The sequence below is a fragment of the Microplitis demolitor genome, chromosome 6, assembly GCF_026212275.2.
Source record: "Microplitis demolitor isolate Queensland-Clemson2020A chromosome 6, iyMicDemo2.1a, whole genome shotgun sequence".
NCBI classification, from domain to species: domain Eukaryota; kingdom Metazoa; phylum Arthropoda; class Insecta; order Hymenoptera; family Braconidae; genus Microplitis; species Microplitis demolitor.
In genome coordinates, this window is record NC_068550.1 from 3,261,642 (window position 1) to 3,289,291 (window position 27,650).

General features: G+C 36.5%; 1 protein-coding gene and 1 long non-coding RNA gene across 3 annotated transcripts in view; one reads left to right on the plus strand and one right to left on the minus strand.

Annotated features, from left to right (window-relative positions):
* LOC106693543 (uncharacterized) overlaps nucleotides 1–17,940 on the plus strand; it is a 103,667-nt gene extending 85,727 nt beyond the window's left edge. The window contains exons 6-8 of the long non-coding RNA XR_001345169.2: nucleotides 12,971–13,025; nucleotides 13,118–13,224; nucleotides 17,852–17,940. This is a non-coding gene — a long non-coding RNA (uncharacterized LOC106693543). The remainder of the gene's footprint in view (nucleotides 1–12,970; nucleotides 13,026–13,117; nucleotides 13,225–17,851) is intronic.
* The window catches only part of LOC103577378 (titin), a 118,145-nt gene that overhangs the window by 30,608 nt on the left and 59,887 nt on the right, over nucleotides 1–27,650 (minus strand). Inside the window, exons 72-85 of one of the 2 annotated variants that reach the window (XM_053739882.1) lie at nucleotides 19,980–26,195; nucleotides 18,537–19,781; nucleotides 18,385–18,476; nucleotides 18,195–18,292; nucleotides 17,870–18,090; nucleotides 17,535–17,609; nucleotides 15,646–15,750; nucleotides 15,386–15,574; nucleotides 15,096–15,300; nucleotides 14,058–15,018; nucleotides 13,912–13,978; nucleotides 13,395–13,448; nucleotides 5,062–11,877; nucleotides 406–2,556 (exon numbers count right to left, since the gene is read on the minus strand). In XM_053739882.1, the coding sequence (XP_053595857.1) occupies nucleotides 406–2,556; nucleotides 5,062–11,877; nucleotides 13,395–13,448; nucleotides 13,912–13,978; nucleotides 14,058–15,018; nucleotides 15,096–15,300; nucleotides 15,386–15,574; nucleotides 15,646–15,750; nucleotides 17,535–17,609; nucleotides 17,870–18,090; nucleotides 18,195–18,292; nucleotides 18,385–18,476; nucleotides 18,537–19,781; nucleotides 19,980–26,195 (18,495 nt within the window). Of the gene's footprint in view, nucleotides 1–405; nucleotides 2,557–5,061; nucleotides 11,878–13,394; nucleotides 13,449–13,911; nucleotides 13,979–14,057; nucleotides 15,019–15,095; nucleotides 15,301–15,385; nucleotides 15,575–15,645; nucleotides 15,751–15,867; nucleotides 15,917–16,007; nucleotides 17,610–17,869; nucleotides 18,091–18,194; nucleotides 18,293–18,384; nucleotides 18,477–18,536; nucleotides 19,782–19,979; nucleotides 26,196–27,650 lie in introns of those variants that run through there. The other variant, XM_053739881.1, reaches the window with a different exon arrangement.

The window sequence follows — 27,650 nt, forward strand, 5'->3', positions numbered from 1 at the left end:
CGTAATATAGTATATCTACATATTCAATGCTAAAAATTAATTATTAACCATTTGCGATATATTCAATAACATTATTTATAGTGCATGACGTTTAGTAAGATGTGCAGTGTGGTTCTGTGTTGTGATTCAATACTCACGTATTTTTCAGCTGCCACATTGCTAATCACCGTCGTCTGCAATAAACTACTTTCTACTCTACTTTCTAAAAAATCATCGGTTTGAAAAATAATATACAAAGCCCTAGCGCAAATTATTAACAAGGACGTTGACTTCTGTGTATCGCGGCACATGCAAAAAAAAAGAACTAGTGATCACGAAGGTATTATGACTGTACTTTAAGCCTGTTTAATCCCTAATTGTTATAATGATGCTACACGGACCTAACACATTGTAATAAATACTTACCAATAACTTGCTCCAGATGGTCAGACTCGTAGGTAACTGTGGCTGACTTTGAGAATGGCTTAATGGACTCAGGATACTCTGATTCAAATTCTTCGAACGTTCCGAAATCTGTTACAATGACACTTCTCTTTTCTTCATCTACTTTTCGCGCGGTCTTCATATCTGGTTTATCGACATCAAACTCAGAAACAGTAGACTTGGGTAAGATCTCTGATGTCACGGCTACCTGGCTCTCCATAATGTCTGGTTGAGCATTAACTTCACTAGCCATACCTTTAATTACTTCTTTAGATTCTTTTTCATTGGCTACAACCTGAGTAACTTCTACACTTTTCGATGTTTTTATTGATACTTCAGCCTGAGCTGATGCAGCTTTTTTTGAGATTGTTAACATAGACTCGGTCTCTTGAGTCTGTTGAATAGTTTGTTCGAATATCTGGAATGGAACCTGTTCAGGCACAGCTTTCTTTTCTTCAGGTTTCGGCGCACTGAGGAGCTCTTCTGTAGTTGTAGTAGTGAGAACTTGAGATTTTTCAGCAACCGGACGACTGATTAGACTAGAGTCTGCTAGTTGTTTTGTTGGAACGTCTGGCGAAGGAAGAACATCTTCAGTTTCTCCTTGAGTTATTTCAGATATTGTTAAAGAAACAAGTTCTTCGAGATTCGGTTTGCCTCGTTGCTCTTCAGGGACTGCCTGCTTTTGTAATTTTTCTGTTGACGTAACTGTGATCACTTCAGTTGTCTCGGCAACTTCGATACTATCCATTTGTTTCATTGCCGTATATTCCTTCGGCTTTTCATTTTCAAGCAGAATATTTTCTACTTCATTTGAAACAACTTCAGAAACTGTCACCGTGCTTAATCCCTCAAACTCAGGTTTTCCTTGCTGTTCTTCGGGCTTTTGTCGTTCAACTAATTTTTCAGTAGTCGTAACTGTCATGATTTCGCTTTTTTCTGCTACTTCCCTACCCAAGATGTTTGTTTGAGCTGTTTTTTCTATTGGAGCTTCAGCACTCGGAAGAATATCTTCAACTTCATTCGTATTAACTTGACTAACTGTCAAAGAAGTTAATTCATCGACAGTTGGTCGTACTGTTTGACCTTCTGGAGCTTTTTCTCTTACAAATTCTTGAGTATTTGAAACAGTAGTAACTTGAATTGTCTCAGCGGCTTCTCTGCCAGACAAACTAAACTTCGCTAAGCTTTCACTAGGACTTTCGGCACTTGGTAATTTTTCTTCAAGTTCATTAGAAATAACTTGAGATACTGTAACTGATTTGAATTCTTCAACATTCGGTATTCCTTCTTGTCCTTCGGGTTTTATTGAACTTATAAATTCTTCGGTACTAGTCAATGTAATAATCTGTGAAGTCGTAGCAATATCTCTGCCAGATATTTGAGGCTGAGCAGTCTTTTCATTTAGCACTTCTTGACCAGGAAGCTGTTCTTCAAGTTCGTTTGATAGAGTTTGAGAAACGATAGCAGATGTTAACATATCAACACCAGGTACTCCTTTAGCTGTCTCCGGTAATTTGGAACTTGCCAAATCTTGTGCAATAATCATCGTTAATACTTGACTAGTCTCAGCAATTTCACGACCAAGAAGACTTGGCTGTGCAGTTTTTTCCGTTGGAACTTCGGGACTTGGTAACGCCATTTCTCCTTCATTAGAGAATGCTGTTGATACAATCAATGAAGAGAATTCATCTAAACGAGGTTTAATTCGTTGTTCTTCAGGATTAGTTTCGGCAATTAATTCTTGAGCATTAGAAACTGTAGTTATTTGAATAGTTTCAGCAGTTTCACGGCCAAAGAGATTAGGTTGAGCTGTGACTTCTGTTGGTGCTTGTATTGATGATAAAATATTTTCAGTTTCATTTGATATCGTCTGAGAAACTATAACAGATGTCATTTCATCGATTCCGGGTTTACCCTTATGACCTTCAGGTGCTTGTGGGACTGAAAAGTCTTCCGTACTTAAATGAGTTGTTACTTCAATAGATTCTGCTATCTCCCTACCCAATAAATTAGGTTCAGCTTTCTTTTCTTTTGGTACTTCGGGGCTAGGTAACTCTTCTTCAACTTCATTAGATACTATTTGAGAAACATTTATAGATGAGTGCTCTTCGAGACCAGGTTGACCTCGTTGTTCTTCTGGTTTTTTCTCAGTAAACTCTCCAAAGCTTGTTAGTGTTATAACATGAGAGGTTTCTGCAATATCGCGACCTAGGATATCAGGCTGAGCTGTTCTAGTACTGGGTTGTTCATGACCTGGAAGATGTTCCTCAGATTCTCCAGAAATGGCTTGAGATACAATAAGAGAAGTCATCTCTTCGAGACTTGGTTGACCTCTCTTCTCCTCAGGGGCTGTATCTTTCACAAATTCTCCAGTACTCGACATTGTTAAAACTTGAGATGTTTCAGCAATATCGTAACCTAAAATATCTGACTCAGCAGTCTTTGTAGTAGGTTTCTCAGCATTGGGCATTTCCTTTTCAGCTTCACTTGAAACAACTTGTGAAACTGTAAGTGAGGTCAATTCTTCGAAGCCTGGTTTACTCTTTTGTTCTATAGGCTTCTCATCAGTAAGTTCTTCAAAGTTATTTAATGTCATCACTTGAGATGTTTCTGCTATATCGTGACCTGTAATATCTGGTTGAGCTGTTTTACTATTTGGTTTTTCTAGACCCGGTAGTTGTTGCTCGGATTCTCCAGACACAGCTTGAGATACGATAAGAGAAGTCATTTCTTCAAGACTTCGTTGACCTTTCCTTTCTTCTGGAGCTGTATCATTCACGAATTTTCCAGTACTCGACATTGTCACTATTTGAGATGTTTCGGCGATATCATAGCCTAAGATATCCGAATGCGCAGTCTTTGTAGTTGGTTTTTCGGCACTTGGCATTTCTTTTTCCGCTTCACTTGAAACAACTTGTGAAACTGTAAGTGAGGTCAATTCTTCAAAGCCTGGCTTGCTTTTTTGTTCTATAGGCTTGTCTTCAGTAAATTCTTCAAAGTTATTTAATGTCATCACTTGAGTTGTTTCTGCTATATCGTGACCTATAATATCTGGTTGAGCTGTTTTACTACTTGGTTTTTCTAGACCCGGTAGCTGTTCTTCAGATTCTCCAGATACAGTTTGAGAAATAATAAGAGAAGTCATCTCTTCGAGACTTGGTTGACCTCTCTTCTCCTCAGGGGCTGTATCTTTCACAAATTCTCCAGTACTCGACATTGTTAAAACTTGAGATGTTTCAGCAATATCGTAACCTAAAATATCTGACTCAGCAGTCTTTGTAGTAGGTTTCTCGGCACTAGGCATTTCCTTTTCAGCTTCACTTGAAACAACTTGTGAAACTGTAAGTGAGGTCAATTCTTCAAAGCCTGGCTTGCTCTTTTGTTCTACCGGCTTATCTTCAGTAAGCTCTTCAAAGTTATTCAAAGTCATCACTTGAGTTGTTTCGGCTACATCACGACCGAAAATATCTGGCTGAGCTGTCTTAGTACTTGGTTTTTCTTGACCTGGAAGTTGTTCTTCAGATTCTCCAGACACAGTTTGAGATACAATAAGAGAAGTCATCTCTTCAAGACTTTGTTGTCCTTTTTTCTCTTCTGGAGCTGCATCTCTAATAAAATCACCCGTACTTAGCATCGTAATAACTTCAGAAGTTTGAGCAATATCATGGCCGAAAATATCAGACTGTGCAGTCTTTGTACTGGGTATTTCTTCACTTGGTAACAATTTTTCAGCTTCATTTGAAATTGTTTGAGAAACAATTAACGAAGTCATCTCTTCCAAAGCTGGCTTACCTTGTTCTTCTTTTGGTATTTTATCTTTAGCAAGGCTTTCAGCATTCAGAAGCGTCTCCACTTCAGAAGACTCAGCTATTTCTCGACCCGAAAGATTAGGTTGTGCATTCCTAATTGAAGGAACTTCAGGAGTAGCCAATTCTTCTTCGACCTCATTAGAAATAGTTTGCGATACAGTAACAGATGAATGTTCTTCAAAACCAGGTTTGCCTTTTTGCTCTCCTGGTCTCTTGTGTTCAAGCTCATCAAAACTGGCCAAAGTTAAAACTTGGGAAGTTTCAGCAACATCACGACCAAGAATGTCAAATTGAATGGTCTTGGTAGTAGGCTTTTCATCACCAGGAAGCATTTCTTCGACCTCACCTGATACCGTTTGAGATACAATCAACGAAGTCATTTCTTCGAGACCAAAAATTCCTTTTCTTTCCTCTGGAGCCACATCTTCGATAAACTTCTGAGTACTAAGCAAAGTTTCTACTTCAGAAGTTTCTGCTATTTCTCTACCTAAAAGACTTGGTTGGGCTATTTGTCCACTTGGTTTTTCAGGACGTGGCATTTCTTCTTCAGTCTCATGCGATATTACTTGTGACACTGTCAAAGGAGCAAACTCTTCTACTTCAGGTTTACCTTTCTTCTCTTCAGGGCTTAGCATTTTAACAAAATCTCCAACAGTTAGTATCGTTTCAACTTCAGACACTTGCGCGATCTCTCGATAGTCCAAATTAGGCTGTACACTTTTTTGTAAAGGTACTTCAGGACTAGGAAGGAACTCTTCAACTTCATTAGAAATCGTTTGCGAGACAACAACAGACATTAAAGTATCCACTTGGGGCTTGCCTTTAACACCCTCAGGCCCTTTGAATTTTTCAAACTCTTCAGGACCCACAATAGTTTCTACTTCCATTGTCTCGGCTACTTCTCGTCCCGTGATATTTGGTAATGCTTTTCTGTCCTTTGGCTTTTGATCAACTGCCAACGTATCTTCAATTTCATTTGATAAAATTTCCATTATTGTAACTGTGCTAAGACCTTCCATCTGTGCTATGCCTTTATGCTCTTCCGGTTTAAATTTGCCTTCAAACGTATCTTCTCTTTCACTTGTCATCGTTTCTGTTTCAATAACTGATTCCATGGTCGTTTGAGTCATAGTAGCCTGCGATGTAATTGTCGTTTTATCTTTCACTTCACCGATGCTATGAATTGCTTCCACTTGAGATTTCTGTACAGTTTCAAGAAAACTAAATTCTGGTTTAGCTTGAACTGTATGAATCTTTGGAGCACCTTCAAAGCTTTCTTCTTTATATTCTGACATTGTTTCTGATACTTGAAACGATTTAACTTCTTGAATATCGATGACAGCTGTCTGAGTAGTAGGTTTGAATTGACCTTCAAATGAATTTTCAGACTCTTCAATAATATTTTCTGACACTGAGACACTTTCAAAAGTGTCTTGACTTGGAATAGCAGTTTGCGGTATTCTCTCATCTACAGGAACTTCAGTCTTCACATCGACACTTGAGTCTACTACCGTCGTTAAAATACTACCATGCTCCATAATCACCGTTGTCTCAGCTGTACGAGATTCAAGTAATTTCTGTTCTTCAAGAACTTTTTCACGCTCGCCAGAAGTTACTTCAGTGATAGATACACTGTGTCCCTCTTCAAACGTCGGAGTGATTTTACTAGAAATAGTCTTAGGATAATCAACAAAATTGCCTTCAGTTTCTCCAGCTGGAACTTCTTCAATGATCACAGATTCTAATGTATCTTGTATAGGGCGAGCTTTCCTTGAATCAATTTCAAACGGTGCAATTGATCCTGTGCTCTGATCGACAATAACTTCAGTCTTCTGTGCAACATCTTGTCCCACCCTTGTCAGCTTTACTTCTGCAAAGCCTTCAATGTGTTTGGCAATCGTTACAGGACCTTCTTTATCTTGAATCATAACTTCATTAATAGTCAGACTCTTGCCTTCGACGAATGAAACATCAGCACTCCGTTCATCAGGTCTAAACTTGCCTTTAAAGTCTGAACCCAGTTCTTCGGGTATTGCTTGAATGACATTGACACTTTCAAATGTTCCTTGTGTCTCTTTAGCTGCTGCTTCTGTTGGTTTTGTTACTAAGAGCTCTTCAATACCTTCCTTCGGCATCACTTCACTCTGCTGAGCTACCTCTTTACTCTCAACTCCGGGTTTTGCTATTTCTTCTTTAGGTTTTCTTGGAACCAGAAGCTCTTCTTCAACATCTTGTGTGATCGTGGTTGCAACAATTACTGAACTCTGTTCATCTACAGCGACTTTAGCGCTTGATGTTACCGTTTTTACATCAACGCGGTCGCTTTCTCGTTCACCCAGGAATTCTTCAATTAATTGAACTGTTTCGTAAGGCTTCTGACCAATTTTCGCAGTAGCGGGAGTAGTTTGAAGTGCCTCTACTTGTCCAACAAGTAAATCAGCTATCACTTCCGTTTGTTCAGCCACTTCATGACCTGAAGTTAAAGCAGGTACAGCTTCTCGTGCTTCAGGGTGAATTAGGTTATCAAGAATACCTTCTTTAGCTTCAGTTGTAATTTCAGTAACACTTGTTACTCCTTTTCCTTCCTCGACAGTCACTTTAACATCTTTTACATCTGCTTTAAACTTACCCTCAAATATTGATTCTTTGTCTTGAGGAATTTCTTGAGATATTTGAAGACTTCTAAAAACTTCTTGGCTCGTTATTGCTTTTACTGTATCAAGTTTCATACTTTCAACATCACCAAGAGCGTCTTGAACATTTGTAGCCGTTGTTTCAGCAATCTCATGAGTTAGATCGATATTCATAGAAGCAGCTTTCTCACCGGGGAATATTTCTGGTGTATACGTGGTCTCTTTATCGCCTGTAGTAACTTGAGAAATTGTTACAGTGCTGCGCCCAAATTCAATATCAATCTTAGCAGTGTGATCTTCTGGTTTGACATCCGGTATAAATTGATCTTCGGTTTCTCCAATAATCATTTGAGAACTGGTCAATGGATTGAAAGTAATCTGATCTAAAATAGCAGTCGATACTTCAGGTTTTTCTTCAGTAATAATTTGAGTACTGAAATCGACCACGTGTTCAGTAGTTTCTGCTACCAAGTGTCCACCAACAAATGCTTTGTCTGCAACTCTACTCTCGGGTAAATCTTTTGGTAAATAATCAGATTCTTTGTCTTCCATCGTTACCATGGTAACTTCAATACTTTGATCTTCAACGACAGATAAATCAGCAAGAGCTTTAATTGGTTTTTTATCTTTCGTTAACAAACCTTCAGATTCTGATGGTTGAGTTTCAGTTTGTACGACAGGCTCTAGTGGAATCTGCGATGGAATAGCAGAAGCTGATACCTTTTGAAGTTCTCCAAAGACTCCCGTACTTGAGTCAACATTAACTTCAATTTTCTCAGCTATTGAATGTCCTGTCATGTCTATAGAAGCTCTTCGTTCTTCCGGTTTCTCAGGAATTTTCAGTGAGCCCTCTTTGTCAACTATCATAACTTCAGAAACACTTGAAACATTTCCTTTATCTCCAATTATTATGTCTGCTTTGTTTGTAGCAATTATTGGACTTTCAGAAAATTCTTTTTCTTTTTCGGAGATCACAGCTTCTGTTTGAATAACTCCTTCAAATGGTAGACGTTCTTCTTTAGCAATTGCTGAAGTTGGAGCCTTTTCTTTCAATTCATCAGTTATTGAAGATGTCGTGACTTCAGTAAGTTCAGCTACTTTATGAGCATCGAAGTTAAACGTTGCTTTCTCTGTCATCACATCTTCTTTGCCCACATACTCTTTCTCTTTTTCAGATGAAATTGTTTCCGTAATATTCAAACAGATCTTAGCTTCTTCAAATGCAACATCAACGACTTTCTCTTCAGGCTTAACAAAATCATCCATAAATCCTTCTCGATCTCCAACAGATGTTTCAATTGTTACTATACTCTTGTGTGCAACATGATCCATTAATGCAGTAGCTGACTGAGTTTCTTCTGGTTTAAACTCTCCTGCATCATCTTGAGCAATAGTCTCTAAAGCTTCAGCAACTGGATGTGATTCGAAATCAAAGGTTGCTGATTTGTTTTCTGGTTTCTCGAGTTCTTCAAGAGGTCTCTCTTTGTCTCCAGTTTCCACAGTAGACACGAGAATACCTTCGCCTATTTCGAACAACAACTCAGCTAATCGATTGCCCGGTTGGATTTCCGTCAAAGGAGCTTCAGTCTCACGCGTTTGAATTTCTTCCGCGACTGCAGTTTCATAGAGAAGTAAAGTCTCTGATGGTTTCGCGTCTTTTGGAACTTCTGATGTAAATTCACTAACTCCAGTGTCACTCATTACTTCATACTGCGAAGCAACACCTTGAACTTCAAAGTCTATTGATGCCTCAAAGCTTTTGGGCTTAACTTGATCTTCTAGTCGACCTTCTTTGTCTTCTGAATTTGTCAATAGTACTTGTACACTTTCGCCTTCCGTGAAACTGACATTAACATTCTTCAAATCCGGTTTAACATCTTCCAAAAGTACTGATTCTTTCTCCGAAACCGTTAACTCTGTCTGCTGAACTATCTCTAAGCCACTTTGATGCAATATAGCGCTTTCTGTTTTCGGTTTTACTTCAGACAGTGAATCAATATTATTGGCAACAACTGTCTCTTCAGTTTGTGCTACTTCATGAGTCGACGTTAAGTTCATTGTAATTGTCTTCTCAGAGACGTCGTCTTCAGTATGTAAAGTCTCTTCAGCATGAACCGCCGTGATTTCCATCACCGATACATTTTCTGAAGTCGTAATATCGACTTGAGCTTTTTGTTCAACTGGTTTTGCTTCTTCAAATCTCGGTTTCTCAGTCTCCGCAATGTTAGTTTCAACAACAACCAACTCATCAAGTGCTTCTTGAGTTCCAAATGCCTTCGCAGTCTTAGGTTTATCATCAGACATCTTACCTGCACTTTGTTCAATCAGGACTTCAGATTTCATAGCTATCGTCCGACTGTCAATCGAACTCGAAGCCGTAAAATCTCGTGGTTTCTCATCCGGTCGATACGTGTTCTCCAGATCATGAGTCAAAACTTCTAGAACACTTGCACCTGATCTTGTTTCAGTGTAATCAATGCTAGCTGTTTTAGACTCAGGTCTGATGTCTTCAGTATAAATATCTTCTTTTTCAGCAACTTCTTGAAGATTAACAGTAACTGACTCTAGTGGCACTGCAGATGTTTGAGCAGTTCCACTTGCACGAACTTCTTCAGGTATTTCTCCAGTTGGTGATTCAGTTCGCACTTCTTGCAATTCAATAGCAGATTGTGTAGTGAAACCTGTTGTTGCAAACACACTCTCCATTTTAGTGACACTTCTGTAATCTTCCTCAGTTTCGTTCACAATAATTTCTGTTGTCTTTACACTTTCTACTTCATTCAATCCAACTTCAGCGAACTTTGACTCAGGTACTTGATCTTTTTCTACAGGTTTCAACCCTTCATCAACAACTGTGATATCTACCACAGTTTCAACTAAATTATCATGCCCAACTTTAGCTTTTCCAGTAATTGGGACTAATTTATCAAGCTTCCCTACATTATCTTCAGGTTGAGTCTCCTCAACCTGGAAGGAAATGACAGAATGAGTTGGAACCATTTTACCTCGATGGCTCTCAGGCATCTCATAAATTTCTAAATGACCTTCTTTGTCTACGGAAGTCGTCTGAAATATTTCAATACCTTTAACAGAATCATAAATCATATCTACTATTTTTTCTTCCGGTTTAACGGAGTCTTCAAACTTTTCTTCACGATCATGCGTAAAAGTCTCTTGGATTACTTTCGCTTCAGTCAGTTGTACAGAAACAGTTCCACTTTCCGTGATGTACTTCAGATCTTCGCTGAATTTAGACGGCAAATCAGCGGTCTCTACTTGAGAAACCGTTACGTGTTCTTCTGGGCGGAGACTGGTTTCTGCGATTGCTGATGTTGGTCTCACTTGTTCATTATATATACCCTCAGACTCTTGGACAATAGTACTGGAAATACTTCCGATCTCTAAAGGAAGTATTGAACTATCAGCTGTTTTAACTGACGGTTGCTCTTCTGGTTTATATTCGACTTCTCTTTCAGATGTAACAGTTTCCATAGTAAATACTGAACTCTTCTCAACAACATTCAGATCAGCCACAGCTTTCTTCGCTTCTTCAACAACAAGATTAACTTCTTGATGTTGAGTCTCAACCGTAGAAACCGTAACGCTTTCCAAAACATTGACATTAGTTTCAGCTTCAAAAGTGTCAGCTTTCCTGCCAGGAACAAAGACACCTTCCATTTCCTGTATCGGATGTTCTCCAATCATCGGCGCTTCACCGCCTTCAGAAACACCAACCTGAGCTTTCTGACCAGCTGGTAATCTTCCAGGCACATATTCTCCCTCTTTTTCCGGTGCATGAGTCTCTTCAGTAATAACACGTTTCTGTGACACGACTGTCGTCGTTGCTATTTCAGTTGGAACAAATAATTCCGGATAATACTTTCCAGGCTTGTCTTCAGTTTGGACTTCTTCAATAGTCAAAGGTTCTACAGCACTTATATTAACCCGTGGCTTAGCAGAAATAGTCTTAGTAGGCTCCAATTTATCTTCAGTAACAGCCTCGTTTACTTCGTAAATAGAAAGACTGATGTTTGGTAGCATTGTGTCTTCAGCAGTCACTGCAGTCGGAGCAACAAAGTCTTGAGTGGGAACTTCGCCTTGGTTTACCGTAGTTTCACTTACAGTAGTCGCTTCCTGTAGAGTCAAAGCAACTTCAGCTTTTTGCGTCGTCAAAGCTTGCTTCAAATCTAATCCAGTAGTTTTAGCATCATTCGCAAGTGTTTCCGTAACTTGAAGACTTTCTTTAGGCTTCGTAACAAATCCAGGTGTAGCTTCGAAAGTTGTTGGCTTAAAAGTACCCTTAAATTCTCCATGCGAGCCCTGAACAGTTGTTTCCGTAATAGAGAAAGGTTCAACTGGAGCTACCGATACTAAAGCTTTCTTCTCATCTGGTTTTACCTTGCTAATTTTATCTTCACTCTCTTGAACCGGTACATATTGTTCCACCAATGCGTTCACTGTATCCAAAGTAACTCTAGCTTTTTCACTTTCCGGTTTTCCAGGAGCTTGTTCGGCAGTTCTCGTTAACGCAACAACTTCATGACTCTGTACCGAAGTATTAACAGGCACAGATGACACTGCTTTGTCTCTTACCGTTTCAAAATCTTCAACTTCTTCGAAATCAATTTCTTCTTCGCCTTTCTTCGGTCTTTTGGCTTTCAATATTTTCTTACGTTTCTCTCCTTCTTCTTCCTCTTCAATTATTTCTTCTTCCTCAATCTCAATCTCTATTTCTTCCTTCTGTTTTTTCTGCGGTTTCTTAATTTTTCTCGTTACTATTTCTTCTTCCTCAACTACCACAACTTCATCTTCTTTTTTCTCTCTTCTTTGCTCTTTTTTCGGCTTTTTCCTAACTAATCTACCCTCATCGCGCTCAGTAACAACAGTTTCCTCCTCAATATCAATACTTTCCCTATCCTGTTCTTGTGTGTCCTCAACCACTCGAGACCCGTGTTCTTCTGGTTTTATTTCTTTGTGCAGTGTTTCGTGTACTAGCTGAGTGTCCTCGTATTCTGTGGAAATGATGTTAAGGTTTGTGTGATTACGTTCATGTGTGTTCAATGTTTCAAATAAAAAATATATAAATAAATAGTTAAAAGAAGAAATAGTATTATAGTAGACAAGTTTATATGAGTATTGCGTATTGTTTAATTATGTAAAAAAATTTTAATTTGCGCTTCAATTATTAAAATGCGAATCGACGATACCTTGATAAAAACTGCAGCTCATGCGACGAGGATGCCTAATCAGCGTAAATGCATTTGTTTTGTCTTTTCAGTAATATTGTTGTAAAAAAAAAAAAAAAACGTGCTTGCAAATAAAAAAATAACAAAAAAAAAAAAATAATCAAATGATGTAGAGTAGGGAGGGTAAAAAAATAAATTAAAAAATAAATGCCATGCTCATATTTTGGAAAAATAATTTTTCTTTCCAGAACTAGTTTACATTCTTTGTAATTTAAATTAACGTACTCTGCAAATACATTATAAATAAATAGTTTACCATTTTATGGAACCAGAAGTCAAACCAACTTACACAGAGAGACGTATTAAATATTAATGCATATATAAAATACCAATTATGTATTTTTTTAACTCAACATTTTAAATTTTATGAAATTTGAACGTGTCTCTGTTAGACCTCAATATAACTATAGTATAGCAAGTTGCAAACATGTAATAAAAAAAGTTATTATTTATATATAAATATATAGATATATGATAAACTGATATAAGTACTTGTAATATGATATATATTATTTGTAATATTATTTACATGAATATGAGTAATTGAGTGAGCAAAAGTGAATAAAAATTTGCAGATTTGTATAAAACACAATGCCTGCAGGATTCAAAGGGGTCAAAGTAAATAAACTAGAAACAAAATAAAATAAAAAAAAAAGCAAAAAAAAAAGAAGCTGTTACTTACAGCGTAAAATTAGTGATAGCTGCTAGTGCAATAAAGCTTGGCATGAACGTAAACGTCGATTAGAGCTGGAGGCGAAAGAAAACTTAGATAGATAATATATATTGCTAAATATATTTTTTTTTATTAATTTTTATTTTTTAAAATATTTAATTGTTTGACTATTTATTTATTTTTTAGTGGCTAGTTAAACTTAATGGAGTTACTTCGTGAAGAAAGCATAGCGGCATAAGCGGTAAGTATGTTTGCACTGGCTTAATATGATTGTTCAAGAAAGCTTCATGCATCTGAAAGAAGAATATAAAAAATAATATATTGTTTTTATAGAACAAGAGTTACAAGCTTACAATAAAAGCGAGTGATGGATTTAAAGAGAAGCTATAATGAGAATTGATTAAAAAATGATGAAAAGATTCGAGATAACTTGGCCTTGGGTAAGTTTTTCTTTCATTTATTTTTTTTTTTATGAATTATTACTCAATAAAAATATATTTATTTTTAAATGGAATTATAATTCTGGCCGTACGTTAAACTCGAGTCTAGTAGAAAATAGTAATGAAAAAAATATATTTTTCATGCATCATCGTAACTCGTAACATCAAACCTTTAATTTCTCGAACATCTTGCTTCAGGATCGCTTTTTTCTCCTCACGTTTCTCTGCAAAAAAAATTTTAAAATTTTTTTGTTCCAGTGGGATTTTATAATAAGGAATAGAAAAAAAAATCACACATATTTTTTTTTTTAATAATTATTTTATAAATTTATTTATATAAAAAAACACATCATTTCATTTATTAATTTATTAATTTAACACACTTATAAAATATAAACTTTATATATAAATTAAATTAGTTTTGATGCATTTAGAAAATTTACAAGCTTTGGGATTATTTTTTATTATGTAGAAAGCTTAATATAATTAAATATTTATAATTTATATACATAACATAAGCAAAAAAAAAATTTACAATTCAGCCACACACAAACACGTGTAAATTTTATTAAAAATATTGTTTTTTTTTCTCACATTAAATTTATTAATTTTTTACTTAAAATTTTTCTTAATTGTTTTTAAATCAATCGTAAATATCAAAAGACACACCAGTTTTTCGTAACTCACCCATTACGCGGACCTCTGTAGTTTGGACGACGGATACTCTTTCAGTCATATGTTCCTCAACTTCAGCCTTTTGAAAATAATTTAAACAAACAATCGATTATATTAATTATTAAGTTCAGTACTTAAACTATTTCGTTTATTTTTACCTCAGTGATTTCAGTAACCTCCCATGCTCTTGGACGAAAGTCTTCGGGAGCAAAATGAGTAATGACTTCTTCAACAGTAGTGTGAATAAGTTCGACCATTCTCATGAAAGCTCGGAAACCAACAGTAGCAGCAACGATAGCTTCGTCTGTTGTAGTTTCTTCAGTAAGAACTTGAGTAATCAATGCACCGTGACCTTCTCTCTCGACCAACTGCACTAGAGCATTCTGTGCATCTGGAGTTCTCAATGCTGGGAATTGGTCAGTTCTGTAGAGAGCTTCATTTATTTCACTAACCGGAACTCCATGGCTGACTAAGAATCCAATGGTAGCGAGTTCACGTAGCGGAGATTCACCAGGTCCGAATTCCCTGACGTTGAGCAGTTCCATAATCTCTTCAACAGCTCTTAGAAGATTAACTTTTTGCTCTTTGATTACTTCTTCAATAGTAACTTCAACTACATCCCGTTTTCGGTCTTTCTTCTTCTTCGGTTTCTCATCAAGGAATTCTTCAACCTGCGTCTGGCGAACCTCAACGACGCCTTCTTGGCTACTCACTACCGTCTTTTTAGCTCTTCGTGTCTTAGAATCAGTCCGCTTGATCTCTTGGACACTTGACTCAGTATGGACTTCAGATACGGAGACAGTTTCGAAAGTTTCAGAAGTAACTTGAGCACGATCTGTCGTAGATTGGATCTTAAAGTCAGCTGTCGTGTCTTGAGTGACTATTTCCGAGCCAACGACCAAAGCCTCTTGCTCTAAAACAACTGGCCGAGCTCGATCTTCACGTCTCGGCACAATCTTTTGTGTTTTTTCGTCAACTTTCTTCAATGAAGCTGTTGCTTCCGTTATTACTGGCTCTTGTACCGAGATAACACGATGTGCCTTAGTAGTTTCAAAAGCTTCATGTTCAATTACGTCTGTAGACTCGAGAACTTGCGTCTCTTCCACGTCTACGATGCTCCTAGAATATTATGACCACAATTAATTAAATTATTCAATTAAACAAATATTATTTTATCGCTAAATTAATTTGCTTACTTATCATCAGGCTGTTCACTAGCCGTTGCTTTCTCCTTGAGCGCATCCTTTCTTTTTTCAACTCTAACTTTAAGAGCTTTCATTTTCTCTTTAGTTTCTTTAGCTCTCTTCATCTCCAATCTCTTCTTCCTCTTCGGTTTTTCTTCAGGAACTTCTTCTGGCTGCTCTTCAACCTCCCAGTTATCATCGCCAGTTTCATAAGTACCTTAAAAAAAAAAAGAAAATATTTAAAAGTTAATATACTAGCATCCAAGTCAGTATGAAAATTAAATTATAAATAAATCGCATACCAGATACTCGTAATTTAGCTTTCGTTGTTGCTAATCCAATGTCACTAGTAGCTTTGCAAACATAAGTTCCTTCGTCCTCAGGAGTAGCATGTAAAATAAGAACTGATGTCTTCTTTTCTTCTTCACTAAGTTTCACCTTGACGTTCTTTGTACTTGCAATCATTTTATCATCTTTGAACCATACGACGACTACAAAAAAAAATTTAATTTCACAAATTTAAATATACTTGATCAAAATATTTAAATATTTATAAAATTACCTGGAGCTGGATGTCCTGAATAAATTGTTTCGAAAACAACCTTTTGACCAGCTTCTGTATAAATGTCAGTTATCTCTTGAATGAACCGCGGAATCTGTTGACTAGCTGTAAATAAAATATAACATCCATATTAATATCATTATTTATATTATGAAAACGAGTAATTCTCATAATTAATTTTTTAATTTGTTGACAACTTTATTAAATTAATTAACAAAGTACCTGATATTTTTGGTGAGTGTGTGGCTGCTCGGTCTCCATTATCAGAAATCTAATAATTTATAACCAACACAATCATGCATTAATTAGTAAAGCAAAAAGAAAATAAAATGACAAAAAATGTTAATAAAAACCAAAGCTACCTGACATGGTACCCCTTTCATCTTCACTCTGATCATCATGGTAATAAACTTCACTTTGCGACATATCGCTCGCTAACCCCATAGTACCGCTGCACTGGCTTTCTAATAATAAAAACTCTTGCAATTCTTCTTGACTATTAGCTGTGTGCAATTGTTGAAAAGCATCTAAGTCAACTTCGCGTGGTTCTAATGGGTACATACGTGGATCCATCATTTTTAATTTCTTCTCATTAGATTTACTTAGAATGGGAATACGTGATTTTGGATATGTGTGATATTTTTGTGAAGAAAAATAATTATCTTGACATTCTCTCTGCTGTTGTTGCTTTTCAAGTGACTGATTATCACTATTAGCAACAGCTGTCATTGAAGATTCTTCTTTCAAACTACTAAACTGCATGTGCTTAATATCTTCACGTCTGCTACGACTGCTGCTACTCGAAGTCTCGCTATTTTCTTCAATTGGCGATAAATAAAAACTAGGAGCGGGTACTTGGATGTATCCTGCGCATAATCTTCTGTCGGCAAGCCTTCGATAAGTCTCGGGACTCAATGAATGTGAATTATCTTGTTTTTGTTCTTCTTCTTCTTGATCTTCTCGCTCTTGTACTACTGGAGGATATTCATCAAAGTCTAGTTCAATTTTTAGTTTTTTTTGACTCTTCGATGATGATCGCTCGAGTAATTCTCTTTCTGTTTTGCTAGATTCTTTAGCGGAGCTTATTACAGTTTGTCTTTTACGGGTCGGTGAAGGTGATTGGGATGTCTCGCGTGACTCAAGAGTCCTTGGACGTTTGGCACGAGTTGGCGAGGGAGATTGTGGTGGAGGCGTACGTATTCTAGTTGATCTTGTGCACGTACGTTCAATTCTTTGAATTTTTGTCGTACTTTTTGTTTCGCTCGTTAACTTTGCCGATGATATTTTTCTCGGCGATGGAGATCTTGATATTGGAGATGGAGACGGAGATGAAGATGGAGAAGACAAAGGAGAAAACTTTTTTACAGACGTTGAAGAACTTTTTCTTACAGATAAATTAGACTTTGCATTACCGAACAAATCACGTTTAGATCTTGGTATTGTCTTCGACTTTTCATCAGAACGTTGAAGTCCAGGACTTGGTGATCTCAACGGCGACTTTGATTTACTTGTAGATTTATCTTTACTCCTAGTTTCTTTTAACGACAATTGTTTTTTAATACCCGTAGTCTTTTCTTTTTTATCAATATTTTTATTTTCTTTAACTTTAGATTCTTTTTGTTGGTCAATTAAATTTTCAGTACTTTGTTGGGTTAAATAAAAACTCTTAAGAGCTTTCGTACTGTCTGTGATGTCTTCAAAAATTCTTTTGCTGTCTTCGTCAATATTCATAAGAGTTTTTGTCGAAGAAAATTCACTTATTATTGTAGAGCTATCACGATTAGATGACAGCGCGTCTTCTCTCAGTGCCTGGTCATCGAGACTGTCGGTGGAAAAATCATACCCACGCACACTCATCATGCTAACACGTGAATCAACGTGATCCTTACCTCGCAATGCTTCTTGCATCTCTTCCATTTGCGTTACCCATTCTGGTTTTCTGTATTCCTTTGTTCCAAGGATTCCTATTAATTAAAAAAGATTCATTAATATCCAACTTAATCATAAATCATTAATCATTAATTATAATCAATAACTAATGTAAATATAATTATTGTTATGTAGCGTTGTAGCGTGTTTTCAAGTGTGATAAAAAATTTAAAAGGTAGAGGGATAAAGGGAAAATAATTGAAGCGAAGCTGATGAATCTGAAAACTTTTTTTAAAAATATTCAATTAAGTATTTAATTAAATTCTTTTTTGTGCAGGCAATAAAAAGCAATTACCTTCTACGGATAAATATGCTGTGGTAGTAGAAACGCCCAGAGGATTGAGCGCTTCGAAGACAATTTCTCCAGTATCATCAGGGTAAGTCTCAGCAATTGTTAATACAGATGTCCCATCTTCAAACTCTTCTATTTGAAATTCTTCTGATGATTTTATTTCAATACCTTGTTTGTACCATTTACCTTCTGGCTTTGGTTTACCTTTCACTTTTACTTCCAATCTTTTTTTTAATAAAAAAAAAAAAAAAAAAAAAAAACAAATCAATTAAGTATCAACTAATAGTTAAATCAAAATTCATTAGAAATTTAAATATTTATTAATTACCGAGTCAATTCTCCATCTTTTGCTGGAATTAACTGAGGAAGTGTTTTAATTATCTCCGGTGCTGATTCCTCTGTATCGGTGTCTGATAGAGGAGCCTCCTGGAAATATACAAATTAATTAATATATATCTCATAGATTATCGATTACTGATTGATTTTCATTATAACACTATTGAAAATATGTCTTATACCTTTGGAGATAGTAAGTCTTCCTCAGAGCCACTTATAAGTGATCCAGCAACTGCTGAAGAAGCAATCTCTGAGTCCGGAACATACTCGTACGCTATAATAAAGATTTTTTTAATTATAATAGCAAGAAACTAAAATTTAATTACTAATTTACCTTCAACAACAAGTGATGTAGTACAAACAGCCTCGCCAACAGGATTAACAGCGCGACAAGTGTACTCTCCAGCATCTTCCGGAAATATTTCGGTGATAGCAAGACTACAGACCCCTTCAGTGTCCTGTAAAATAGTAATCTCTTTGCCTTCTTTGATGGGCTTGTCATCGTGGTACCAGTGAATTTTAGGTGTTGGTTTCCCTTTGACGGTGCAGGTTAGATCAACACTCTCGCCATCCATCACGCGTACTGGTGAGAGCTTTTTAACGAACGTCGGTGATATCAATTCGGTGGTTTCTTCCCAGGTGGTTTCCATTATATTAACACTGGCTGTGCATGTAACCGAGCCGACGACATTCTCAGCTCGGCATGTATAGCCACCGGCTTCTTCTGGTTTGATCTCTTTGACCAGCAGTACTGATCTGTTTTCTTTAGTGACAATCCTCACTGCTGGAGAAGATTCTAGAGGTTTATTGTCATGAAACCATTGGAATGATGCCGTAGGATAAGAGTCAACAACGGCCTCCATGATAACGACTTCTCCGACGCTAACAATTTGAGGTCGCAGTGGTTTGACAAACCATGGAGCTTTTGGTCTGTCTTCAGTCTCATCAATAACTTCTTCGCGGTCTCTTACAGTCACAGACCCAGAGCTTCTTGCCTCGCCCACGGGATTTTGTACTCGGATCTCATACTTTCCGGAATCCTTCTTTGTAACATCAGAAATCGTTAGCTCCGAAATATTTTCGTAAATCGTGATGACTCGATTATCGGTCGGAGCTAACTCTACGCCATTTTTGAACCATTTAACTTCGGGCTTAGGTGTACTTTCGAACTCTGCAGTCAGTACTAAAGGCTTACTCTTGGTCGCAATCAAAGCAGGAACTGGTTTAGTGATTCTGGGCGCATGCATTACTGCAGGTTTGGCAACAACAGCCGCGTTGCTAATAAGTAAATTAGCACGGCATTCAGCTCGTCCAAATTTATTGACCGCTCGGACACGATAAATTGTTTCGTCTTCAGGAGTTGGTTCAATAATTGTCAACTTAGCTTCACCAGTTTCTGGATTAAACGTTATCTCAGTACCCTTTTGAGGTTTGATTTCTTTTTCTTTGCGGTACCACTTAACTTCCGGTGCTGGAGTACCTGTAACGACACATTCTAAAGTCGCTGGTTGGTGTTCTTGGACCATGAGAGGCTTTATTGGTGTTGCGAAGTGTGGAGCTATTCCTTCTTCTTCTTTTTCTGTAATAAAATTATAAATCATATTAATTTATTTGCCTACACAAATTTAAAAAACAATCATGCATTCTGGAATAAACAAAGAACATAATTAAATTGATTAATTTTGAAACCAAAGGCATTTGTTATCCTGAAAAAAAGGGTTGCTAAACAATTCGCACAAAGCTTTCACGCAAAATTCACGCGCAAACTTAATCGTACCAAAGATGACGAGATTGACTGTTGAGAAGGCATTGCCAGCGGGATTTGAAGCTCGGCATGTATACATTCCAACATCTTCTTCAGTAACCTTGATAATTTCTAAAGATGCTGTTGTTTCAACAACAGTCATGATGTATCTTTCAGTAGCATGAAGTTCTTGTTCATTTCGGTACCAGGTAATTGCGGGTGTTGGGTGTCCGACTACGGTACAAGTGAATTTAGCTGGTTTATTTGCTTCGGCTATTACTGGCTGAAGTTTTTGAATAAATCTTGGCGCTACATCTTTATCGGGAATTGGAATGTCCATTTTTATTTTTTGTCTTCGCGTGCGTTTTTCAGTACGCTCTACTTCTTCGACGGTATCTTCGCGTTTTTGAGTGATGATATCTACTTCCATTGGCCGACGTTCTTCCACCTTTTCTTCTTGGATTTCTACAGCTTTCTCGGCTACTGTTATTGTCTTCTTTTTCTTTGTTATCGTCACGTCTTGAGTAGTTTTTTCAGTTGTTTCTTCAGGCTTCTCTGGAATTGGTTTTGCTTCCAAAGGTTTAAGTTCAGTCTCATTAGGCTTTTCTTGCTTAGGAATTGGTTTTAGCTGAACTTCCTCTTTTTCTTTCTCTTCAGGAATTGTATCACGTTTAACTGGTTTAAGAACAACTTGCTCAGGCTTTTCTTCTTCAGGTTTAACAACCTTCTTACCTCGTTTGAGAGTAATCGTTTCTTCAGTCTTTTCTTCAACGATTTTTTCTTGTTCTTCAACTGGTTGAGGAACTTGTACTGGTGCTTCTTCAGGTTTCTTTGGTTTAGTTTTCTTTGTTTTTCTCCAAGACACTTCAGTGACTTTTTTAACCTCATCAATTTGGTCTTCAGTTTGAGTCACTTGTTCAGGTTGACGTATATCTACTTGCTGAATTTCTTGTTCCTCATGAATCACTTCTTGTTGGTCTATTGAAACTACTTCGACTTCTTCTTTAAATTCCACGTTTTTCGTTTTCCTAGGTTTCTTTTCTGTTCGTATTGTTGTAATTACTTCTTCTTCCACTACCTCTTCGGGTATTTCTTCAGGTTTGACTTCTGGGACAACTTCTTTGGGTACAATCTCTTTCTTTGGTTTCTTGCCACGTTTCCAAGGAGCTAAGGATACTTGTTCAGGGATTTCTTCTTCCGGTTGTTCTAATTTCTCAGGAACTTTGACAGGTTTCAAAGTTACTTCTTCTGGCTTCTCTTCTTCTGCTTTCGGCTTCCTTGGAATGGGTTTCAATTTCACCTCTTCAGGTTTCTCTTCTTCAGGCTTAGGACGTTGAACTGGTTTTAATTTAATTTCTTCAGGCTTTTCTTCCTCTGGTTTAGGTTTTTCTGGAATGGGTTTTAGTTTAACCTCTTCAGGCTTCTCTTCTTCAGGTTTAGGTCGTTGAACTGGTTTCAGCTTAATTTCTTCAGGCTTTTCTTCCTCTGGTTTAGGTTTTCTTGGAATGGGCTTTAGTTTAACCTCTTCAGGCTTTTCTTCTTCTGGTTTAGGTCGTTGAACTGGTTTCAACTTAACTTCTTCTGATTTTTCTTCTTCTGGCTTAAGCCGTTGCACTGGTTTCAATGTAACCTCTTCTGGTGTAGCTTCTTCAGGTTTTTCTTTTCTTGGCCTTCTCCAAGTTACTTGTGTTTTTTCCACTTCTTCGGTTGTCTCTTCCGGAAGCTGTTTAGGAACTTCGTCGGGTTTCTTTTCTTCAGGAGACTCCAGGACTTTGGGCTTCTTCTTTCCACGTATCCATGGAAGTTGAGTTCTTTCTTCAGGAATTTCCTTAGGAACTTCTTCAACTTTCTTTGGTTGAAGTTCGACTTCAGGTTTATCTTCTTCAGGTTTTTCTTTCTTAGGAATGGGTTTGAGTTTAATTTCTTCCTTTGTTTCTTCTTCTTTTGGAAGACGTTTCACAGGTTTTAACGTAATTTCTTCTTTATCTTCACGTTCTTCAGGCTTTTGAATACGCTTAGATGGTTTCAAACTGACAGATTTCCAATCTTCGACTTCAGCTTCTTTCATCACAGTCTTTTCAACGACTTTTTTAGGTTTTAATTGAGTTATTTCAACTTCCGATACTTCTTTAACTTCTCCAACAACCTCTTCAGGTTTTTCTTCGATCGATACTGTTTTCTTGACTTTTTGTACTTTTGGTTTGCGTTGCCAAGGTACTTCAGAAGTCTCTGACGGCTTTTCTTCTTCAGGTTGTTCTTTTACCTTTTGAGGAACAACTTCAGGTTTTTCCTTCGGAACAGGTTTTAATTTAATCTCTTCCTTTGTTTCTTCTTCTTTTGGAAGGCGTTTAACGGGTTTCAACGTAATTTCTTCCTTCTCTTCACGTTCCTCAGGCTTTTGAACACGCTTAGATGGTTTCAAACTGACAGATTTCCAATCTTCAACTTCAGCTTCTTTAATTACAGTCTTTTCAACAACTTTCTTTGGTTTTAATTGAGTTATCTGTACCTCTGAAACCTCTTTAACTTTTTCAACTTCTTCTTCCGGCTTTTCTTCAACCGATACAGTCTTTGTAACCTTTTGAACTTTCGGTTTGCGTTGCCAAGGAACCTCAGATGTTTCTAAAGGTTTATCCTCTTTAGGTTTTTCTTCAATCTTTTGGGGCACGACTTCAGGTTTTTCCTTCGGAACAGGTTTCAATTTTATTTCTTCTTTTGTTTCTTCTTCTTTTGGAAGACGTTTCACAGGTTTTAACGTAATTTCTTCTTTTTCTTCACGCTCCTCAGGCTTCTGAACACGTCTAGCTGGTTTTAAACTTACAGATTTCCAATCTTCAACTTCAGCTTCTTTAATCACAGTCTTTTCAACAACTTTTTTCGGTTTTAATTGAGTTATCTGTACCTCCGAAACCTCTTTAACTTCTTCAACAACCTCTTCAGGTTTTTCTTCGATTGATACAGTCTTCTTGACTTTTTGTACTTTTGGTTTTCGTTGCCAAGGTACTTCAGAAGTCTCTGACGGCTTTTCTTCTTCAGGTTGTTCTTTAACCTTCTGAGGAACAACTTCAGGCTTTTCCTTCAGAACAGGTTTTAGTTTAATTTCTTCTGTAGTTTCTTCTTGTTTCGGAAGACGTTTAACAGGTTTTAGTGTGATTTCTTCCTTTTCCTCTCTTTCTTCTGGTTTCTTGTCACGTTTCACAGGTTTCAAAGACACAGATTTAATATCCTCAATGTGTTCTTCTTTCTTCTCGATAACTTTACGAGGCTTTTTACGCATCCATGGCAATTGAGAAGTCTCTGAAGGTTGTTCTTCTTCAGGTTTAACTTCCTCTGGCTTAACTTCTTCCGGTTTGAGCGGTAGTTCTTTAGGTTTTTTCTTTCCTCTTAACCACGGAACAGCAACTTCCTCTTTCTTCTCAGTTACTTCTTCAGTCTTATCTACTTTAAGTAAAGCTGTATCTTCTTGCTCAACTTGTTCAACCTTACTCACAACTTCTTTCGGCTTCTTCTTTTCTCTTCTCCAAGAAACCGCCGTCTCTTCAACTTCTTCAGGTTTATCTTTTTCAGGTTGAACCGTTTGAGGAACTAATTCAGGTTTCTTTTTATCTTTCTTTCCACGTAACCACGGAACCTGTGAAACTTCTTCGGGCTTCTCTTCCACTTTTTCTTCCGTCACTTTTTCAGGTTTTAATTCTTTGACTTTCTTTCCACGAGCCCAAGGTACCGGAACCTCTTCAGTTCGTTTCTGTGTTTCAGTGACTTCTTCCGTTTTATCAACTTGAAGAAGTTGAGTGTCTTCTTCTTCTCTATAAGGCATCTCAGACGGCTTCTTTTTACCCATTCTCCATGAAACTTTTGTGTCTTCAGTTTTTCGATCTTCAACAGTGACTTCATCTCTCGTAACCCTGATCAAATTCGTATCTTCTTCTTCAACAAATGTAGTTCTAGTATCTGTAACAATTTTGTCTTCTTTCGTAGCAACTTCTTTCTTAACAGGTTTCAGTTCTACAGTTTCTAAACTTTCTTTTACCACTTCCGTCTTCTGTGGTCTTGACGGCTTAAGCTTAACAGTCTCAAGCGTCTCCTTAACAATTTCTTTTTGTATCGGCTTTGATTTTTTCAAAGTTACTATTTGTTCAGTCCACGGTTTTGGTTGATCAGGTCTACTCAAAGTCGTTTCCACCTTTTCGACTTTCGAAACATCTAACCTAGTTGTTACATCTTCTTCGACATATTTCTCCGTCACTTCAACATCTCCAGTATCTTTAACTACTTTTTTCAACTCAGTCTTCTCGACTGTCTTCACTTCTTTCTGCTCGACCTTCGTAGGTTTTAATTCCACAGTTTCTAATGTTTCTTTCGGTATGTCTTTTCTAACAGGCACAGATTTTTTCAATGAAATCTTCTCTTCAGTCCATGGTTTTGGACCTTCGGGTTTTCGTTGAATCTCAACTCTCTCGTTTCTAGAGACGTCTAATAGACTTGTATCTTCTTCAATACGATAATCAGCTGTAGTTGTTTCAGTTTTTTCAATAACTACATCCTTAGTAACTGGTTTTAAATCAACCTGTTCAATACTCAACTTTCTTATTTCTTTTTTCTCAGGCTTAGCTTTTTTTAGCTCGACTGTTTCAATTGTTTCTTTAACTACTTCCTTTCTGATAGGTTTCGAAGGCTTCAAAGATATTCTTTCATCCGTCCATGGCTTGACTTCATCCACTTTCCCAACAGATACTTCGGTTCTTTCTGTTTTAGGTCGTTTCACATTTTTAATTGACACATCTTCAGAAATTTCTAAAAATGTAGTATCTTCTTCTGTGACATAATCACTAGTATTGCTTATTTTCGTATCAACTTCTTGGGTGACTCGTTTCAATTCAACTTTATCAATGCTCAATTTTCTTATTTCTTTTTTCTCAACTCTCGTTGGCTTGAGCTCCACTGTCTCAAGACTCTCTTTAGGAATTTCTTTACGTACCGGCTTTGACTTTTTCAAGGCTATCTTCTCTTCAGTCCACGGTTTTGGTTGATCCGGACGTTCTTGAACTAGTTCCTGTCTCTCAGGTCTTCTTACTCTCCTAATAGAAATATCCTCAGATATTTCCGAAACTTCCATCAACGAAGAATCATCTTCTTCATAATATTCTGAAGTCAAACTTCGGTCATCAATAACGTCCTTAGTAACGGGCCTCAATTCGACTTTTTCGATGCTCGGCTTCCTTATATCTCGTTTTTCCGGTCTAGCAGGTTTTAATTCAACCGGTTCAATAGATTCCCTTGGTATTTCTTTCTTAATTGGTTTAGATTTTTTCAACGATATCTTTTCTTCAGTCCACGGTTTCGTTTGAGGTATGCTTCCAATCGATACTTCAACTTTTTCCGATCTATCAAGAAAAGCCGAGTCTTCTTCTTCGACAAACTCACCAGTTTCTGTTATTTTTCTATCAGTCAATTTAACTTCTTTAATTACTTTAGTAACAGGTTTTAAATCAACCTTCTCCAGTGAAGGTTTTTCTACTTCTTTTCTCTCAGGCTTTGCCGGTTTTAATTGAACCTCTTCGATAGTTTCTTTCGGAATTTCCTGGCGCACTGGTTTAGAAGGTTTCAGTTCAACTTTTTCTTCAGTCCAGGGTTTTATCTTTTTACTGACATCAATCTTCTCATTGCGTGATACGTCAAGAAATGATGTATCTTCTTCTTCAACATATTCCTCACGTAAAAGTCTTTCTAATATTTTATCTTCCTTCGTATCTTTGACAACCGGTTTCAATTCCACAGTCTCTAGTGTTTCTTTAACCAATTCCTTTTTCTCTATTTTCGAAGCTTTTAATTCAACTTCTTCCAATTTTTCCCGCGGAATTTCTCGTATAACTTGAGGCGCTTTCTTTAACACAACTTCTTCCTCAGTCCAAGGTTTTACTTCAGGAACCGCGCGGGCCTGTAGTTTATCAAGCGAAAGATCGCGAGTTGTGGGTTTTGTTGATCTCCAAGGTGTTATTTGCATCGGACGTGCCCGATGAACAACTCTACCTCGTCTCCAAGATAAAGATTCATCTCCAGGTTGCAATGGAGTACCAATCGGCACTCCTTCTTCATCCAACTCGATAACTTCCTCATCCGGTTTTCCATATTTAAATCCTGGTTTTTCTAAACTGCCAACACTTGTACCTAAAGTCGGTTGTTTACCCGTTTTATTACCTGGTCCCACTTCTTCGGGTGCTACTGTCTCATAATAAACACCTTTTCTCTCTGAAAGTTTTAAATAATTTTGTTTTTTTCATATTTTTATCTAATAAATTAAATCATTTTAAATTATTATTGTGACTGAAAAAAAAAATAGAAATAAAAAACAATAATGGCTGTCTTTAATATATAATTTTAATGAAAATTTGGACGTGATCATGACATAGAGTTGGCATGATTTAGATAATTTACAAAATAAATGTTGCAATTATTTTTCAATAGTATTTAGATTTCCAAGTTTTATATAAAAATATTATGACGTAAGCTAGAATATAAAATTATTCAACGATGTTTTTGTGTATGCAACCACTTAAATTTTATTTACAAAATTAAATGAATTATTGAATATAAATTTAGAATTAAATTATTTTGCAATAAAATTCTAAATTCTCAGATAATATATAACGTATATATTTATACTTGAATGATAATTTAAAGGAATGGTGAATGATAAGATCCAAAGATCTAAACAGATAAATTTTAAGTATTGTGTACAATAAATATTTGATTTAATCTCATTTTAATTAGGAGTTAAGATCATTACTGTCGACCTGATTTTCATATATTACCGGAGCGTAGATTTTGGCTCGATAAACTATCGAGTATATGTGCATGTATGAAAGGAAGAGAAAAATTATATTGAAGACATGGAAACTCACGTTCACGAATAAATTATGTGCATCTCAGAGCACGTCTATAATAATTGCCTTAAGAATTTATGCATGTAAAACGGACGCGAGAACCGTGGAAATATGCCAAGTAACGTAGCTCGTTGCCTGGCAAGTTAAGAGCACATTATTTTCATAGGTAGAACTATCATCCTCGGTGTCTCGAAATAATTGAAAAATTATCAAGGTAATAATTGTCCATTTTACACAATAATATATCAATTCTCGATTACTTTATATTTCTACTCGTATATTTATGCATATAAAATTAATAAATATCAGAGAACAAATTCTTATTCTCGTTTGATACGACTATAACTTTCACATTATTACTCATAGTTATCCACAAGTATTTTAAATATTATTTTTATGCACTCCGCGAGTTCGCGTTGGTTACTAAAACGACCTCCTCCGCCTCTTTACGTGGGTATATATTATTTATAGAATGACAAGAAATTCTTGCTAAAAAAATCGTAACATTGTTAGTCATTAAGACTTTAAATTAAGATATGAAACAGACGATTGTGATTAATTCATTAATTTCAACTTTTATTTGTCTGGCTTTAAATAATTTGAATATTTAAGCCCGGGAAAAAAAATTTTTTGTTTAATGAAATTAATATTGATCTAATTTTTTCAAATTTGAGATCCACATGAATCTGGATAAATTTATTGAGATCTACTACAATTTATGTAGATCTTAGAAACAGAATTCTTTTCATAAATTTTCGAAATATTTTGAGAAATCCAAATTTCGAATTTTTAGATTGACCTTTTGCTTTTTTTTAAGCTT